At 48.1% G+C, this 18,667-nt stretch overlaps 1 protein-coding gene across 3 annotated transcripts in view; it reads right to left on the reverse strand.

Moving 5' to 3' along the window:
* The window catches only part of LOC126569953 (SH2 domain-containing protein 3C), a 23,905-nt gene extending 6,233 nt beyond the window's left edge, over positions 1-17,672 (reverse strand). The window contains exons 1-4 of one of the 3 annotated variants that reach the window (XM_050227376.1): positions 17,575-17,672; positions 13,437-13,565; positions 13,144-13,284; positions 11,140-11,326 (exon numbers count right to left, since the gene is read on the reverse strand). In XM_050227376.1, the coding sequence (XP_050083333.1) occupies positions 11,140-11,326; positions 13,144-13,284; positions 13,437-13,565; positions 17,575-17,617 (500 nt within the window). In that variant the 5' untranslated portion in view covers positions 17,618-17,672. Of the gene's footprint in view, positions 1-8,570; positions 8,816-9,058; positions 9,238-11,139; positions 11,327-13,143; positions 13,285-13,436; positions 13,566-17,574 lie in introns of those variants that run through there. The other 2 variants (XM_050227378.1, XM_050227377.1) reach the window with 2 other exon arrangements.
* Between the last annotated feature and the right edge of the window lie 995 nt (positions 17,673-18,667).

Consider the following 18,667-nt stretch of genomic DNA (forward strand, 5'->3'; position numbering starts at 1 on the left):
ACATTCATCCGTCCCCTTCCTTCTGATGCCTAACATCAGTCCGGTACTGCCCTCACTGATACTAGCCGGGATCGTCTAGCGTGGCGTCTGACATTCAACCCCTACGTCGCCAGATTCTAGAGGCAGCTCTCACTGAACGCGCGTCCTGTGTTACAGTGGGATGGAACTTTATTTTTTCTTCATCTACCTCGTACCAAAAATCCGTCGATACAATGACGGTGACAACGACACCAAATTGGGGAGGTAAATAAACTAAACTGTCGGAAGGGCTTGAGATGAACATTCAATTAAATCCGTCCACCGTACCGGTCGGTCGATGTCCGGATACCAAGACAGTTGGAGGGTTTGGTATTTTCTGGCGTTCCTCGCACAGAGTGTAAAAAAAAAGATTCACCAACTGGGTGATACCGGGTATACCTGTCAGAAAGGTGTTCATGTATTGCAGGCAATACTCCAAACCATGAACTGTAGTTGAAATGCTCATATTTGCAATGCTTTGTGCACGGTGAGCTCGTCTCGTCTGCATGCCAGGCTCTAGTGTATGGCATGCTCCGCACGTTCACAGTCGTACAAGGGGATTTCGTTTACAAGGGAAAGGTATATACTTTGTGGTAAGTCCATTCCTATCCGTGCGGTGACGGACATCCTGCACAAACGCCAGCAACAACCAGCAACAGTGTCCATCGTCCTTTTGCTGTCGAAACTCTTGTTTTTCTCGCCGGATCTAGGGCCGGATCCGTCTGAAAACGGACGATGGACGATTCGTGAATTGTGTCTCTATGATGATGGCCTGGGGATACGGTTTTGCCTCTGCTAAAAGTCAGGACGCGTTGAGGTGGTTTGCGATTTGATTTGTTCACTTGGACGAACTGGAAAATTCGCTCGTAATTATACCCTTTTGATCCTCCACTCGGTGCTGCTGCTTCCGGGAGACCGGAAGGGATTTGTGAGGATTGCCCATTGCCGGAAGACCGGGACTGGTCCGCGCCACACCGTACACAATTATGACCGTTAAAGGTGAAGAGTACATTAATGGGCGCACAACCGTTCCAGGAACAGGAACACTTGCCCGGCCCCAAAGGGGGACGACTGTAATTTCATGCTTCAAGTGCAATGCTTTATCTTGTGGACGTTTTTGGTAAGTATTTCGTTATGAACGCTATTACCGCCGTGGGGATTATGTTTAATGAAACCTTTCACGGTGGACATGTACTACTGGCAGTTGTTGTTTGGCAAACTCGAACACATTCGGACCGAAAAGCCGAGTTCTCTATCACATTTCCATGCAAACATCATGTCTTCCAATCATATCTAAAAGCTGTAGTACGTCCATTCGCCAGTCGGATGGTCGGAGAAGCGTACAAAACCACATCGGACGGGAGGTAAGGTGAGCCTTTCGCGGCTTGATGTCACACCGGGACCGGGGGACAAAGTTTGCCTTTCACATAGTCGGCGCATTGTCGGCGAACGATAACGGCCATTGTAAGCAATTGTGGAAAGTGAATGGGCTGGTTTAATGATAGCGCTGGCTGGCTGGCTAGGGAAACTCATACGCGCTAGATCCATAGACTCGCCCCGTGTCCTGGATGTTGGCACGATGTGCCGCAATTGTTTCGAGACCGATGTCTGGCAGTGTAGTGATTGCTTTTGGCCTTTTCGCGTGTTTTTCCTGTTTCGAGTTTTTATGTTTTGTGGTAAATATTCTCTGATATTCAGAGATTTTCAAAGAATATATTGTGTGTATTTTTTCAGCATTTCTGGTATGTTTTTACAATATGTTAAAGAGTAAGAAAAAAGTTATTGTTTTGAAACGAAAAGTTGTAAAAACGTAAATTAAAAACGTGATCATTTTTTATACATTAGAAATTCTTCTATGGTTCAAAAGGCATGGAAAAGGAATAAAAATATGACATGGAATGAACACAACAGTGATCAACTGAGACTCTTACACTCCAGTAACTGCTAGACACTAGCAATGTTAATCAAGTGCAATTCTTTTAAAACATAAAGCTGCCCAGATCATGGTGCTGCAGTGCACTTTCCGCTCGATGCACTGCAACCGCAATCACCACTCGCCATCTCGTTGATGGTTACGAGTGCCGGAAAGTGTTTGTGGCTTTACAGTGCCCAGGCCCGATCTAGCTCCCAGTGCCCGTGATGGACATTAAAGAGACAAACCACACACTTTCTGAAAACCTTTAACTGATTCTCTCATCCTGACCACGCGTGGTCCATTTTCACCGCATCGCTGTTGAAAGTTTGAAAATTGTTTTTTTCTCTCGGATAAACACGAGTCCAGCGCATCAATCACCTACAGGTGACGCATGTAATTTGTCCCTAAACCAACCTTACAATCGCTACCTTTTCTGGTGCTGGTTATCGTCAATGCATTTTATGGCTAAATTATGCACCCTCCTTGGTACAAACAAACTGGAACACGTCTTTTTCGGTGAGTTTTCCCTGGCTGCTAGCTGGAACCATCTGCTCATCTCATCGATAACGCGTCTTGTTCCGAGTCCTTCGCATATGCTGCTCCGCATAAACGGAGGTGACGGTGATTGAAGTTCCGGACACCATTCCCCCTCCCCCCACTCGAAGAATCGGGATATAAGAAAGCCAATCGTGGGTGGGCTTTGTTGTGTGTGCGGCGCTCAGCAAAGTCAGCGGGCGTTTGAATTATTCATACATTCCTTCCAGAGAACCCCTTTCGTCGGGCGCGCTCATTACGTGCAAAAGTTGTATAAATAAATCCCGGTACGAGCCGGTGCCGGTGCACACATCTGTCACGGGACGGGATATGCGCGCCCGTCGCTGTATCAGACGGAATAAATTATGCTCAGCGCTCTAGGACATGGCCACCACGGGAACGCGAAGATGATGGTTAGTATCTGCGCCCGCGAGACGGTCTTTCTCATTTTACGCGTATTTGCGTACGTCGTTTCATCGGTAGGACGTGTTGTCGGACCACAACCGAAGCCAACAGACAGCCAGACACGAGACAAGAAGTCAGCAGCATCGTGTACTCCAATTTTAACGTCACATTCTAAAGCCCAAATAGCTGCTGACGGATGGCACTCGAATGGCTCAAAGGACCTCGCGACCCTCTGCACCTGAACCCCCACAGGATGCTCTGCAGTGCAGGAAGATGAAGTGTCGGTCTTTATTGATTTTTTTTATGCTACAAGAGGGAAGCAAGAAACATGATTCCTGGTGCGTGGTGAGCCGATGCCTATCGGAAGCATCTTTTTTATGATGGAGAGATAAGAACATTGAGTGATATTAAAATGTTGTTCGCGCTTAGAAGAGGGGAAATCATAAGCGATGTACCATCGTTTTAGGGAGCGAATTATGCATTTTTAATATTTTACGATATGGATCTTGCTGATTGAATTTGGTGAAATGCGATCATCTCTACTCGCTTCAAATAACTGATGAGTAAGCAGTAAATCTTACGCAGGATTTGCTGTTTTGTGGAAAAGAGAAAAGCAAAAGAAAATGTGGGAGTTTGCCTACCAGGTTGGAATCCTTTCAACCCGCCCACCCTGACAAAGAAGCACGAGAAAAATGCCTTCTCAGCATCGCCAATTGAACTCCAGGAATGCAGTCGGAATTCAATCACGCAATCAGTATTGATCCAGCCGATTGCAGATTGCAGGCAACAGAATACCAAAAGGGTGGTGTGGATGGTGCGTTCTGGCGCCTTTCCACGGTTTTCTTATCCTTGATTTCTGCATTTCATATTCTGCCTTGAGTACAGCACACACCGATTCCATGATCTGCCATGATGATACCAAGGAATGCAGTCACGGAAGAACAGGATGCCTTGGGATGATCCGGATGGGAAAATTGGAATAATTTCAACTTTCTCCAAACGAACCGCTCATCCTTCCATCTCGGTGGAAGCCGGAAAAGCTTAAGTAGCAGGTGTTTAAGCCTTTTTATTAAAACTCCTTGCCGTAGACCTTCTACAATGCACCATCATCATTGTGTGATCCCCGTCCCGGTCCAGGAGTTTTCTTTGTGAAAATCCAGAATTTTCTCACCAGCTAAAACGAATCATTCACACCTTGCCAGTAGAAAAAGAGGGTCCTTAGCAAAAGCGGAACGATGACGAATGGAAATTCTTTCTTTCACTTTCGTCTCACTTCGACGCCATTTCGTATGCAGAGTGGCTCACCTCAGTCCAAGGGAGGGTGGGTGTTTGGGGCCAGCATTCAGAGCGACTGTGGTTGAATCGAAATTTAGCACCACCTTCCATGGATGGCCACAGTCCTTCCTCCTTTACCGCTCGCCAATGGAAGTTACAATGAATTTTCATTAATTATTTATCAGATACGGACACGGTTCTGGTGGTGGTGAGCGTACGACTCACGTTTGCTATTCACCGTGGCGAAGCGTCTGGGCTTGCTGCCGGGCTCTGTTGTACCTGTTGGGAGGACAGCATTCCTGTGACCTATCTGTAAGGCTCTTGGTGGGCTATCGACCTGTGTGATGTGATTAGAATGCATGTCGCAAGCATCGTTGCATGGAACGTCATGATCAACATCAAATTTACTTGCTAGTAGTTCCGACTTACTAATGCATCATTCATGTACTATTTAAAGGGTTTTACATAAGAGAAGCTGTCGAAGTTAACGAAAGATACAATCGATGACGGCAAGTCAACGCCCCAGAAGTAAACGTTTAATGTTACGCAACAGCTTCAATTATCTCTACCTATTAGACAACACCTTGGGCTCCCTTCTGTAGCCTCAAGGTATCGTTTAGAACGCTCTTAACACCCTCTCTCCAGGGTGCACTCTTTTACGCAGGATCATGTTGCTAAACTATTGAGGTTAATGTGTAATCCACGACCCATCGTTCAGGCCATAGGCTAGGGGAAGAACAGTTCAACGGCCTATCCTGCGTTGTAGCCCGACTACGATTCCTACTAAACGAACCATAGAGAGTGAAGTAATTAATTTTACATCCTCCAAAGCCGACGCGAGTCGAGGCCCCTTCAAGTAGTCATAAAACTTAAGCAGCAGCAGAAGGAAAACATGCCTTCATTCCGACTCGGTGTTTCAATAATGGCGCACCGCACAGCAGAGACCACACTGCGGGGAGTCCTGGGCGCCGTTTTTTCTTTCTCACTTTTTCATGCCTTTTCATCCCTTCAGCAGTCCGACCGCCAGGAAATTAATCGATCCCCCAGTGAAAGGGTCGCCCGAGAAGTCCGTGGAGCAAGCGGACGAGCCGACGATAAACGATTGGTTCACGGATGGCACTGTCAGCCAGTCAGCCAGTCCGCCCGCCAGAGGAAATTCTCCTGAGGGCGCCACAAATCCCGCCTTGGGAATCTTGGGAAGCTGCACCACCATCGGGATCGGGCATGCCAGGGAAAATGAATGAAAAGAACTGGGAACCGGGTACCGGGAGCGATTTCATTGGGATGCAATTTTGCCTTTGGAAAACTCCGTCTAGTCAGTGGCAACTGGCTGAATTTCTGGTTCCTCCTATTCCGCTACTTTCCTTTTTTTTAATAATATCCCAACGTACATCCGGCAGCATGCAATGTTTTCGTGAATGGCCCGTGATGGTTAGCAGTAGCACCAGCAGCAGCAGACCGAAAAATAAAACGAACGTAAAAAAAAGACCCTCTGGACACGCTCTGCATAATGATCTGCCTACGAGGGGTGAGTCGAGAAAAACCCCGGAAATACTACACATTTCACTGGGAAACCGTCTGTCTACGGACATGCGAAACGAATAAGATACCGACTAGTAGATGGGGATAGTGGAAAACTTTCGCAAAGTATCTCTAATGTATTTTTTTCTTTCTCTTGTTTGCTTTGAAATTGAAAAACACCAGAATGGTTCAGAGATTTGCTGCTGCTGCTGGTCCGAGCCTGGTCTGTGTGTCGAGAAAATCAGACGGCGCCGGCAGGCATCGAGAAGCCTGGCCTATACACGGCGTACCGACGACGTTTATCCTTTGATAAACTGTCACTCCCATTGCGAAAGGGTATCAGTAATCCCCTGTTGCTCGCTGGCGGGTGGTGGTTCTAGCATGGATATTTATTATGAAAATAATGTGCCACTCCCCCCCGGGAAGGGAAATCCATATGCACAATATGGCCGCTCAGCAGGGAGATCCTTTTGTCTCGCAATATTATAAAATAGGCTAGGGAGTTGGTTTTTGAGAAATCGAAAACGTAGATCCTTTTTTACGGTGTCTCTTGCAATTTTGTATCATAGTTGGCTGATTCAACAGCTGGATTAAAATATCGATCAAATTTTTAAAGCTTCTCAAGAAGGCCATGATGCAAGTAGCAACGAAGCTTCCAAATCTTAGCAACCTTTGAGCAATATCGGCTCGCAAAGTGCAATTGTTCGCTGTTTAGTTTGGTGAAACGGATCAGCAAGTGCTCGTGTGTTTTAAATAGTTTTTAAAAAGTGCTCAGTAGTTTCAATTTCTTAAATATCCAGTGTCTTGAAGACCTTTGCAACGGCGGAGAGACGGTATCGTCATTGATTCCGAAGGATTCGATATGAAGCGTTGGTTGAAGACGATCGTTTACGAGTGGTTGAAGAATCTTCATTACGCGGCCAAGACCGCTCGTCGGTTGTAGCAGCCGATAAGTAATTAAGAAGACTTCCAACTTTAACAAGAAGATAACATCTGAATCGATGAAAGCATCACCAAGGTAACATATTAATTAACGTCCGTAATGTAACCACCAGAGTGGCCGCCGTTGGCTAACCTTGTCCGGCATCAGAAACGCAATTATGATGCATCATTTGGCCACACACTGCCAAACGCAACCACACATAAACCCCCTTAACCGCCATTTAGATTGAGTTATCGACCCACACCTCCTGGCTCGTTGCCTAGAAACACGGTATCCGGTGCAGGTTTCCAGACGCCAGACTCGCATATGATTCATGCTTACGCTCCCTGTGCGCTCCGCCTGTCCGCACACTAGCAGCGTGTGTCTGCGTGTGTTCCATCCCGGTTTGATCTCTATTATTCCAGTACACTGCGATGCTTTGTCCTTTGCGAAGCGAGGGAAATTCGCGCCGTCTCGATCCCTTCGTACGGTGGCACCCTTCCATGGGCCTCCGGTTTTGCAAATCGCATGGCCAGCCGCTTGTTGAAAGGGTGGCTGTGGCACAGAGTGGTGGTTGGTGATGTAATGAATTCAATTACCACCTTTGTTTACACCGTTTTTGCTACCGGTTTTCCAGCTCCACCAGCTTCCGCTTGGTGACCATAATTCAATCATTGAAATGAAATTGCGCTTCACTCTCGCTCCTGGCCAGACGTCTAGATGGCTGTCTGTTTGGAGTCTGAATGTCTGTGCGAGCGATTTCAGGAGGATGACATTCGAATTTGGCGAGTTATGATGATGCAAATGGGATGATTACACGCAAACGTGACCATTTAATTTGCCAAATTATTCAAATCGCCCCACTGTAGCTCATTGACTGCTGCGTTCGTTCGTCGAAACTCGCAAAAGCTTGATGGTTCGATTAGGCGAATGCTGTTCTGTGAATGGATTTTCGCTTTCCATCAGCTGCAACGCCTGCAGCCAAACCAGGTAATTTTACTCCAGTCGAACCCTCATTACGGCAGACGGCGCTAGGACGGCGAGGGAACACTAATTAGCATGCAAGCGTCCTTTGGCGACAAGCAACGTCAGGTAGCGGGCCGACTTGCAATCACAAGCGCCCAAGGGTCACGACTTTTGGCCGACCAATACTCGCTGTAAACGATATCGACATCAACAACACCACAACCGGTGCAGGGATGATGGCGGCAAGTCAACCAACGCACGCCAAAACATAAATCCTTGGTGTCACCGAGTGAAATGGATCGGGTAACGTTTGTGAAGAATACAAGATAAACAAACCCACGAAAACATGAACGAGACTCGAACCGAGAAAGGGAAAAATGAGGAGCGTCCCTTTGCCCGGCGTGTGTTTCTGCAACCGAATTATCGCCTGAAGAGGGTGCGAGTCTCGAGTAGCGTACCTTGCGCTCTTAGGATATTTCTCTCCCTCTTTCTCTCTCTCTTATCTCTCGGCCAGGATCTCTCTCCCCCGTTGTAGTAGTCCGCTGCCAAAAACCTGCCGTGAGTGCCCTCGGGGGGTGGCCGGAGATTTTCCTTTTTTCCCACCAGATTTTCCACCTCTCTGCTCATCGTCGTTCCCCGCGGCAGTTGCTGTTGCACCGCCAGTTCTCAATCGTAAGAGAGAGGAGGATCGGGTGCTTGTGTGTTGTCCTACACCCGCAGCCACTCTCTGCTCTTTAACTGGATGCGATTTTTCATTGATAAGTGTACCATCCTGAGTCCGCTGATTCCGGAGAACGCGAGTGTTCCAATTAATCACTCGCCCCCGGACCGTTTCGAGAGTGACCATTTGAGTGAGGTGGTTCGCCGATACCACTATCTTCATTAAATCATCAAAATCAGCCCAACAACAGCTGGACGCGCGGAGGGTTTTTGGCAGGAAAATGGAAAATCCTCCCGGTGGACGCTGCCCTGTCTGTGTGGGTCTGTGTGCGGCTGCGTTCCGTGTACACTCACGTGGAGGCTCCCGTGGAGGCGCAAAGGGAGCTCAATGGATGTGCATGTTGTTGTCTCCGGGACGACAACTAGGGTGTATCCTTTCTGCTCAGCTTTCTCTTCGTGGTCGTCGTCGGCTAGGCGTTTTCTACTTGGTCTCGTTTGCTATCACTCCGTCCCCGCCTACTGCTCTGCCGTATTCTGCACCAGCAGAGTTAGGAATCACCTAGTTGATTGCACAATTACTTGTGATTTTGGGCTATGGCCACTTTTCACTGGTCGTTAACGACCTGCTCACACCACCATTTCCACCACAGGACAAAATGAAGACACTTCTTCTTCTTATTCACTTCTTTGCACTGATATTGCTCGCCCAGAAAGCAAGTGAGCAGAAGAATGCTTAACTGCTTGCACGCTTAAAACAAATCACACGAAAAACGAGAAGCAAAAACTGGTTCTGAACGAATCAAAAGACAGATCACTTTGGACTTAAAACGCCCAGCACACACCTTCTGCACGATGCTTAGTGTGAGATGAAAACAGTCGACACAGAAGCAGAGGAGAACACCAGGAGACCTCGCGATATCCTAAGCGATCCTTAGAGAGATCAAGTCGAAGCACAGAACCCGGCCACGGCCTGCCCCGGGGAAACGGAGAAGCAATAAAAGGGGAATATATGTATGGAGCAAAGAACTGAAACACGCACGCCCAACGCACGCCACGGTCATCCGTACGCAGGCAGATACAACGCTGGACTGAAATTCTGTCCGGATTCCGGGAGCGAAGAGGACCTGCAGAGCGCACACATAAAAGGATCAAACTTTCGGAGTAATACATTTCTCCCTGAGTTCCTGCGCGCCTGACATGAAAGCGGTTTTCCCACAATGGAAGTTGCACTCCAGGACGGAAAATGAGAACCGTTTCTCTTTCTCTCTCGCACATACTCTCTGTCGTGTATGTTAGTGTGCGCCGTTTAAGGACAAATCGTATAAGGGCTTCTATCTCTCCCGTACGATAAGAGGTTTTTGATAAGAGCGTCCTTTTTTGTGCGGTGGTGGTAGTGGCCGCAGTGGAAGTAGTGGTAGTAATAGTAGCGCCCGTAGTACGTAGTACGAAAGGTGCGTTCCGTGGTGGCTCACAATGAATCGTGGTTCCGCCGGAAGGAAGCACGCAACCCCCGGCACCGCACCGCGGCCGTTCATTCATTTTCGCAAACAATCGCTCGCCCAAGTGAGAATGGCTCTTCACTTCACGTCTTCCATAAAAATGGAGAGATAGAAAGAGAGAGAGAGAGTAGAGGACGGCAAAATAAGACGATTCGAACATCAGAGGTACCAGATTGTTGTCGTTGTTGTGTGGAAGGATCTCGCGCTCTTCAATCAAACATGACCGCGACGCGCTGGTTGCGTGCAGTGCATTGGACACCAAGAAGAAAGCCCAAAAAGCAAGGGTGGAAAGCCAAAACTGAGTCAGCCAGCACTGGACCGAAGGGAGGAACACAAAACACCACCACACCCCCTTTCCGGAATGTCTTTCTCTCTCTGTTTCTTACTGTTTTCCTTCTTCTTTTTATGTCCTTTTTCCGGTTGCACCGTGGTTGAAACGCAACGAAGGGAGGCTTGAATCATGATTTATATGCTGCTCCTGCTACGCGCCTTCCTTCGCACCATCCATATAGCTAGCTCTTCACTTGTGTGCCGAACAGCAGGACGCCCCTCTTGCTTCAGCGGTTCCCTTTTCCGGCTAAGGCCTCTCCCTCGACCCTTTCTCGTTTCCGCTAGAATCGAACCGCCACCATAAGCTCCTTGGTGGTGATTCGCACGATTCCTGCTTGCGCAAGGATGTACCACCGCGGGGACAACAACAACACAGCGAAAAAAAACACGAGCCATTTGCACGTGTGCGTTGCTGTTGCTGTAGTGCTTGCTCTTGTGATTACCATTGTTAATTACGAGGCTGCGGGGTGAGGGTGGAGTTAAAAAGGGGGATGAAGAATACCGTCGAGATTATTTGTAACCCTCGGGGCCATCAACCTTTTTCCTTTTTGAGTAATGGGGGGTGTAATGATTTGGCTTTTTCGGCCACGTTTTTTTGTGTTTTTTTCGGGTGCATTTTATGGACCTCCGTCTCCGTCGGTGTTTCGAGAGTGCAAGAGAGTGAATCCAAACAAACCGTGAACTTGGTTTTTGGCAGGACGCGACTGGAAGTGGGCGCACATGCGCGATGGAGTGATACGGTGGCAACCCTTCCGAAAAGGCTACGATAGAGGATTTTTGTGTGAAAATTTTAATATCTTGCTCAACAGATTTCAATGCGTCAATGATTAAACTATTTCAATCAATATTTGTGATTAGCACTCATCAAACGAAAGATAAAACACTATTCGAGGTGCAACTTATGCGCTATACTAAACACTTTTCCATCAAGAGAAGCTCATGTTGTCGCGGAAAATACGGAGCTTTTTTATAGAACGAAAGTTAAACCAACCATAAAACAAATCCGCCGAGGTCGAGGTCGAACTTTGTTGGCTAGTTTGAATTTTAAAAAAAATGAAACGGTCTTCAAACCCAAACCCTTGCCCGATACTTACTCGCTGTCGCCTTCAGTAGCAACACCGTTGTTGTTGCTGTTAATGCCACTCGGTACCCCGTCACATTTCCTCGCCCTTTCCGGCACGGCAACACTGTGGCGCATTCGTGTCCGGTCACGGTACACCACATCATCGCCACCGCCATTATTACCCGCGCCATTCCGTTGGTTCGCGCTCGCATTAACTTCTGTGGATTAAAAAGGTGGAGGGATAATGTAACAGAATCAAGGCACAAGGCTTCTAGCTAACTCCGGTTCTCTCGCTCTACACCAACAAAAGGGTCACGACAACGACTCCAAAAACTGTCCGATTAGCAGAAACATTAAATGCCACCACTGTCGCCAAGTGTTTACATTAAACCCGACACTGGCCGTCCCGTGTGTAGCATGCTGGTGGTCTACAGCCAGAACAGAGGCGTGCTTTGAGCGAGGTCGGCGGATGAGATGATGGCATTATGGCCTCGAAAGCAAACTTACGGCGATAGACGGGAACACAGCACAACGCGCCCAGAACACACTGCTGCTGACGACGCAAACTTTTACGCATTTTTCGGTCCGCTTGTTTCGCGTGGCATTCGCGGAGGGAGGGGGGATGGAAACGGAAAACGAAACCGACACACACGCGCCCGCGAAGTCGTCCGTGCCGATGTCACCTTGCCGGAGGGATGGATACGTTTGATACGCGGAGGTAGAGGTTTTGGATACTGATGAGCCAGCAGCATCACCGTGCGGTAAAGCGTTTATACAGCTGCTGTTGCTGTTGCTGCTGCTGCCGCTACGACTGCGATGCTAAAAGGTTCCGGACCCGTTAATTCGCTAGCTGATTCGCGGTTGTCAATGGCATGTCGTGGCGTCGAGGTCGCGTTGGTTGCATTTTTGTCGCTAATTTCTCGCCAATGACATAACATTCTTATTCTGGATGTTTATCTTATCACTGCGGGAGGCATTTAATATTTATAACATTCCCCGATCGCCTTAATGAATTAAAAGCATCGCCGGTATTCGGTTGCTGCCACCAAACAATTAGCTAATGGAGGAGCTCTCGCACTGCGAATTCAAAAATCGCTTATCAATAATCGTGCCAAGCTCGAGCGGTCACATCACGGCCAGTCTTCGTATGGAGTGAGAAGGAGGTAAGATAAGTGCTGCTGCTTTGCCGTTGAACGACATCTCGGTTGCTTGTGCGTCTTGTCCTTCATAATGATACGCGTCCAGTTCAGTTCAAAAACCGCTGGACATCCAGCATCCACCGATAGAGCGCATCATCTCTCTCTCTTGCGAACCTCCGCCACGGCACCGGAGCTCGTTATCGTGACACGCGCGGTAATTTATGCGCCTCGCAGCAGTTTCGCAGGTATGTGCATCACAAACCGGGCCAACCGGGGCCAGGGTGATAAATTATCGGCAAAAACACAAAAACAACAACGAGAAAAAAGTAGCCTCCACTTCGCTTATCTTCGCGCCTCCGCTGCCGGCTCTCTAAGCCTCTCCCGCGGCTCTCCATGTCAATTTGTAACAAGATAGCGGGATCTGCCGGGACGCAAAACGATGAAATGGAATAAGAGTAAAGCACAAGATGTGCGAGAGGTGCACGATGGAGTGGTCGGAGGTAAAGTAAATCAGAGCATCTTCAGGTTTATGGGGCAATCCATACTGGAGCGGGGTCAGAAAGGTGCATAGCTGGTTTGGTTTGATCCGGAACATCTTGCTCAAATTACGACGAGCGCGGACCGGAGCGATCGGGATTGAAGATTACGCGATCTAATCTCTCTCCAAATCTGCTGTGGCCAGTACTACACTAGATTGGCAAGGCACAAGATTTTGGTTACACACAAGAACTCGTGTCCGGATAATACACTCCAGGCACGTACTGACATTAAATTATCGGATTTATCGCGGGTCGTCTTGTAGTCGCTCATGAACCCCCCGACCCAAAACATATTCTGGGGCTTCAAAAGTCTAAATTTCATTCATTTTCTAAATGGAAGCCTCCTCCTGCACTTACCTTGCACCAGGTTCTCCCGTAGCGCCACCAAACTGCTCACGATGCGGGCCCGATGAGCGTTGTTGCGGATGCCGAGCTTCTTGACGTCCGACTCCGTGAGGAACAGCATCTCCTCCACGCCTCCATAACTCTTGAAGTTGTCTATACAATCGCACATTGCCGGAGTTCCAAAAGTGTAAAAAATGGATTCATTTCCGTCGATGCAAATGAAAACAAACACACAAACATCAAGGGAAAAACATTAGCGCCTGTGCTCGCATGATGGTGTAAAGCAGCAGTAGGGCAAAACTTACCTCGATACTCGGGCAGGTCCAACCGCTGCAACCAAGCGGCCGTCTCCATGTGTGGCAGGGCGCTCGCGACCTGTGCGGCATGCTTCTTCCGGCGGCTCACCGTGCCGAACTTGTAGCTCCAGGAAATGCCTTCGAAGGTGGAAAGCACACTTTGAGAACGGAACAGTGGCATTTTTTGGCGCCCCCGGGCCGACGCACACGTACGGCGGATTGGATTTTATTTTTTTGTTTTTTTTTTTGTTGGGAAAGGGGCCACGCACGTCGTGTCACGAGTTCTGTTCGACTTTTGACGCACTTTCCGACGATTGAGGTCGCGTTTGTTTTTGGCGCGAAAGTGTATACCGAGAGCACGGTTAAGGAGCGGATCACGGCATTCGCCAGTGGCAGTTTGAGTGCCGAATAATTAATAACTTTCCCGGCAAATTTGTACACTCTCTTCCCTCCCGCTTTAATCTGAAGTTTCCAGCAAACTTTGCTTTGAAGCATCAAACACTCGCATCACCACCAGATTACACCATATTTCTCAATGGCAAGCACGTTGCGTCACTGCTCTGCTTTGATAACGCGTATTCAAAAGATCCTAGGATCTTGATTACTAGAACTTCAAGCTCGGTAGCATTATGGGCCACAATTTTCTCACTTTCATTTTCAAACATTTCCACTTGAATTTCCTCAACACATGCGCAAAGAAAGCTAGCCTGTCACGCTTCACCACTCGATAAAGGCTCGTGGCTCAAGCACCACCGAAAGCTGAAAGATGACTGCGCGGAATCCAAGCTCCTCACGTTGGTCGGGCGCACTGTTGAAGCCTCGCTCAGCTGATGGGGTTCCCTCCCCGCCCCAAAACCGGTCACAAACACATACAACCGTAGGGAGCTGGTGCGTACGATGGACCCACACGATGCGAAATGTGGTGTCAACATCGTTCGCAGCGGTCTTATCGATACAAGTAATGTAGTTTGAGGTTGTGTGAATACAAGTGGCCATCCAGCAGGTAGCTCCCCTAGAAAGAACTGCCCGAGGGTAGCCAGAACTCGGTTATGGTGTGGATATGCAAACGCAGCACACGGTGATCCGTGACACTATGGGAGAGTGCGATCGTTTCGACGTTGGTCATGGCTATGACTCCATCTAGCGCGATGATTCAACCAGTTGCACTCGGTCAACCCCTTTACTAGGTCGATTAAAAAGAGCTTCCGAGGAAAGGTAACAAATAATCTTGCAATTGAACGGAAAAATCCGCTGACGATAAACCTCATTCGTCGAATGTTGCGCCATTGCTGCGCACCTATGACTTCTGAGTAATGCCGTTGTGTCAGCAATGTCACGATAAACACCTGAATCGGGTAAAGTTTGCTGACTAGTCGGGCAACTCGCGTTACCTTAATTCGGAACGGATGTTGATCTCCAAAAATGGTCCCCAAATCGAACGTTTGTTGCAGTCAGTTACTTTAGTGGCCAGCTACTTACGTCCATGGTGCTCGAAAAGCCAATGAGAAATGCTTTCCGGCATTGCCCGATGGACAGTAAAGAGAACGAACGCGTGCGCCGACAACCAATGATTATCCGTCAGCAAAACGACTCGAGATAACCACTGAGATATGAGGTTCCATTTGTGGTTCGCGTCCGGATTGTTGTTTTTTTCTTCTCTTTTTTGCGATTCCAGTGATGCTGCTCGTTAATTGACCACCCCATTCGATCTTACGAGTAGCCCGGAGTCGTAGCAGTGACTTGAGTTCGACAAAATCAAAACAGGAAACCGAGCGAGCTCACCAAGCCGGGCCCAGAATGGGCACGTACAGCGAAGCATAAAGATCGAAGTTTATTGTTGTGTCGTGAGGTTGACCAGTGGGGGATTCATTCAAAAGCGGGAGACCCCCGGCCGGTCCAGGAAAACCGGACCTCGGCAAGCAAAAGCGCAGATGAATCAATGAATGGCGAATGGATGCTGCACACCTGAATGCTGCAACGAACTGCATACGGCAGCAGCGCAACGTCAATGAGGCACGCGATGACTTGCCTTTTGAAGCGCACTCCGGGTAGCATATCACGCCCTGTGGTGTGTGGTGTGCTATTGTTATGCATCGAGGCATATCTCAAAAAGGCACACCACACAACGGACCACACTTTGTGGCCGCCACATACCACTGGACGGATGACACCAATCGGTGGTCTCCGGTTGGTCTCGCGAGTTATCATGCGAGTTCACCCTTTCTCGATCGATCGCCAGCGCCCTGGGACGCAGTTTTGCCGATGATTTATTGCTCGTTCCACTATCGACGACTCTCGACCGACGTGTTTAGCCGACATCGATTACAAGCAGATCGCGGTGAAAGGTGGAAGCATCTGTTCGAGCAATGTTTTTTTTTTTTTATCATGCCGACATGCCATGACAGTGCCCACGCACTTAATTGCTGTGTGTGGACACAGCAGCTAGCCGATAATGCTTCGGTCGCCGCTACTGCTACTATCGATTTGCACACCGATAGCAGGGAGCGACTTATGGCGATAGCGGAACGTGATACGCGAGCGAGCGATTGGCTACATGTGTTGGCGTGTGTTTGATGGCCAGCTGATAAGATGGCGATCTGATTTCGTATTCCAGACGCTTGCAACTGTTAAGCAAGTCAAGACATTTATTTGAAAGAACCTTTTGCAATCTCTCACTCTCTCGTGGAAGTCTCCATTACTGACTGGTGGCCAGGCGACTTTCCCTTTCCACGGACACTTCCATGTATCCTGCAGTCGGTGTGGAGCCGCCTTTGGAGTGGACTGCAGTCCCGGCCGCTGCTAGTAGTGACCCACTGCCTGCTGGTGGTCGCTACGAGCGGCCTTTCATTCACGCCGGCATCGATTAATATAAATTATTCAATCCAGCCGCATTTTTTTTATCGAATCACCGTCCACCGTGGCGATGCATGTGGGCCGCGTGGAACTGCACGAGGATGCAGGCGAGATCGAGCGGTTGTGTTGTATGCTGCGGTCACTGTGGCGTGTCGTGCTATGTTGGTTGGAACGGTTGGCCGCCACATTCCAGGTAGCTAGGACAAGCTGCCACAAGCTCAGTGCGGCATGGCACAGCTGGTGACATGCAGTCGTTCTGCTGAACCAAACAGAAATAACATTGAAACTTCAAGTTAAATTTAATCTGAAAGCAACGTAAATTGGAAATTAATTGCTTTGAGGCAAATGTTTCTCCATCAAATGAATTGTGCAACTTGATTTAAAAATCAAAATAACATAAAAAAGCGCAACATATAACAACAACTTTTATGTATTATGAAGCCTTCGGATTTTTTTTCAAAGCTCTGACGTGTTAGGAGAATGATTACAATATTATTAACACTTTGTTTAACTTGATTTTGACTATTCTGGAGAAAGTGCATTTCAGATACTTTAAACAAATATAATATCGAGCAACATCGATTATGTTTTTTTTATTGATGTTATTTATAGTACCTTCGTCATATATCATCAATCTTAGAGTATTCAAAATCAATCTCTGTTTTAAAAAAAGAAACATTCATTTAGAAAGTTGAAGTTTACCAAAACAATAATATTTATGGGAAACAGTCTTCTTTTTGGGTAATAAAGACTTCGCTTTACTCGCTTCGACTTCGTCACGTCGAAGAGCTATCCTCAAAACTCCAAACTTCATTTCGCTGCAAATGCAATTGAAGATTTCACATGTCCATAAGGAATTCCAAGCCACTCCTTTCCCCCACTCGCTCTTAAAACCGTCATGGAAGCTGCAACGAACTCTAACCGACCCAACCACCGGCAGTGTTCATAAAAACCAATTGATTATGAGCGTAAGCCTAAACCAATCAAGGAGGATAATTAAGATAAAGTGTAAGCGATACGGTGTTGGTGAGCAGTTTGAAAAAAAAAACCTGCTACCACCACCGGCACGCCATAATCGCACGCTACTAAAACCCGCGAAACATGGCGCGAGGTAGTCGCGGCTTTTGCATATGCACTTGTAGAACCCGCCGACGGCGCACTGGTTGAGCAAGTTTTGCGAAGATAATTTCATTAAGCAGACTCGGAAGACTAATTAACGCGTCTCGTGTAGCGTGTTAGGGCCCTTTCTTCCCGTGCCTGCGGTCCACGAATCCCGTCCTATCATTTTACTTACTCTGTGAGCGCCTTTTCTCGAGTTTGCTGGTGGTTTTGCCCATCCTTATGCGTGTGTCCTGGTGTTGATTGAACGTGCCCTTCTTCGTATCACTAAAGTCCCCCTGGAAAGGATGAAGAAACATTACTTTCGTCCGAACGCGGACAACACCGCCAAACCGACGGTAGGCGGTAGCGCCAAAAGTTAATTCTCTTCTCCTCCGCTACTCGGTCACGAGAAGCGAGATTAGATTAGGGATGAACCATGGGCGCCCTCCCCCCGGCGAAACGCGAAAATGGTCTGCAATTTGTTTCATCTTCGCGCTGTCAGTAAGACGATTATCCTGTTGCCCTTTCCTCCCCGCTGGTGGTCGCCGAACTGCGGCCTCACAGTTCGAGGTGCTAATGCCGTCAGCTTAACCTTAAGCTTCAAGAAGTCATGGCTGGGAACAGATTTGGCAAAGTTGTCCATTTCGTTTCGGGAGAAGGGGGGACTGCGGTCGAGATGATGTGACGCGACTCTGTGCGGTACGCGGAAACATCCACATCTATCGTGGTTTACCGGTTTCCAACCTCCAACCTTCCATCGTGTGCGAGCTACGCTGGAGAGCATGCGAATGGTGGATTTGGTGAGGATTTGGTATCATCTAATGTGCAGGCTGCGTTCTTGAATATTTAATGAACCACACAAATGATGTCATAAGTCGAGTTTGTCGGCGGTCACTGCTCTGAGTGTGTCTGTGTTGCTTTCGCATCTTGCGCGGACTTCGCTCTCCCACGCTCTATGCCAGCGGTTCCAGCGGTATCTTGTCTTTGATTTCGTTGTTTGATACGGTCCAATCGGTGCGCTAGTGTCGTGTGGTCTATATGATCTGGTTCTGACTTAATTTGGAGTGTTTGAAGTGACACTGGATCGCCTCTCCATTTAAAAAAGTGTCAACAAACAGGTTAGAATTCTTTCTGATGTTCTGAGTGTATGATTACGTTCTAACATTCACTTCCTTGAAGCTTAGAATCTTCACGTCATCAAGTCTCTACGTTGCTGTTTGTTCATTCGAGCAAATTCCTTGAACTGTTTACCACACCACACGCTCGTTCTTGGTTCAGATACCGTA

The sequence above is a fragment of the Anopheles aquasalis genome, chromosome 2 (genome assembly GCF_943734665.1).
Source record: "Anopheles aquasalis chromosome 2, idAnoAquaMG_Q_19, whole genome shotgun sequence".
Taxonomy (NCBI): domain Eukaryota; kingdom Metazoa; phylum Arthropoda; class Insecta; order Diptera; family Culicidae; genus Anopheles; species Anopheles aquasalis.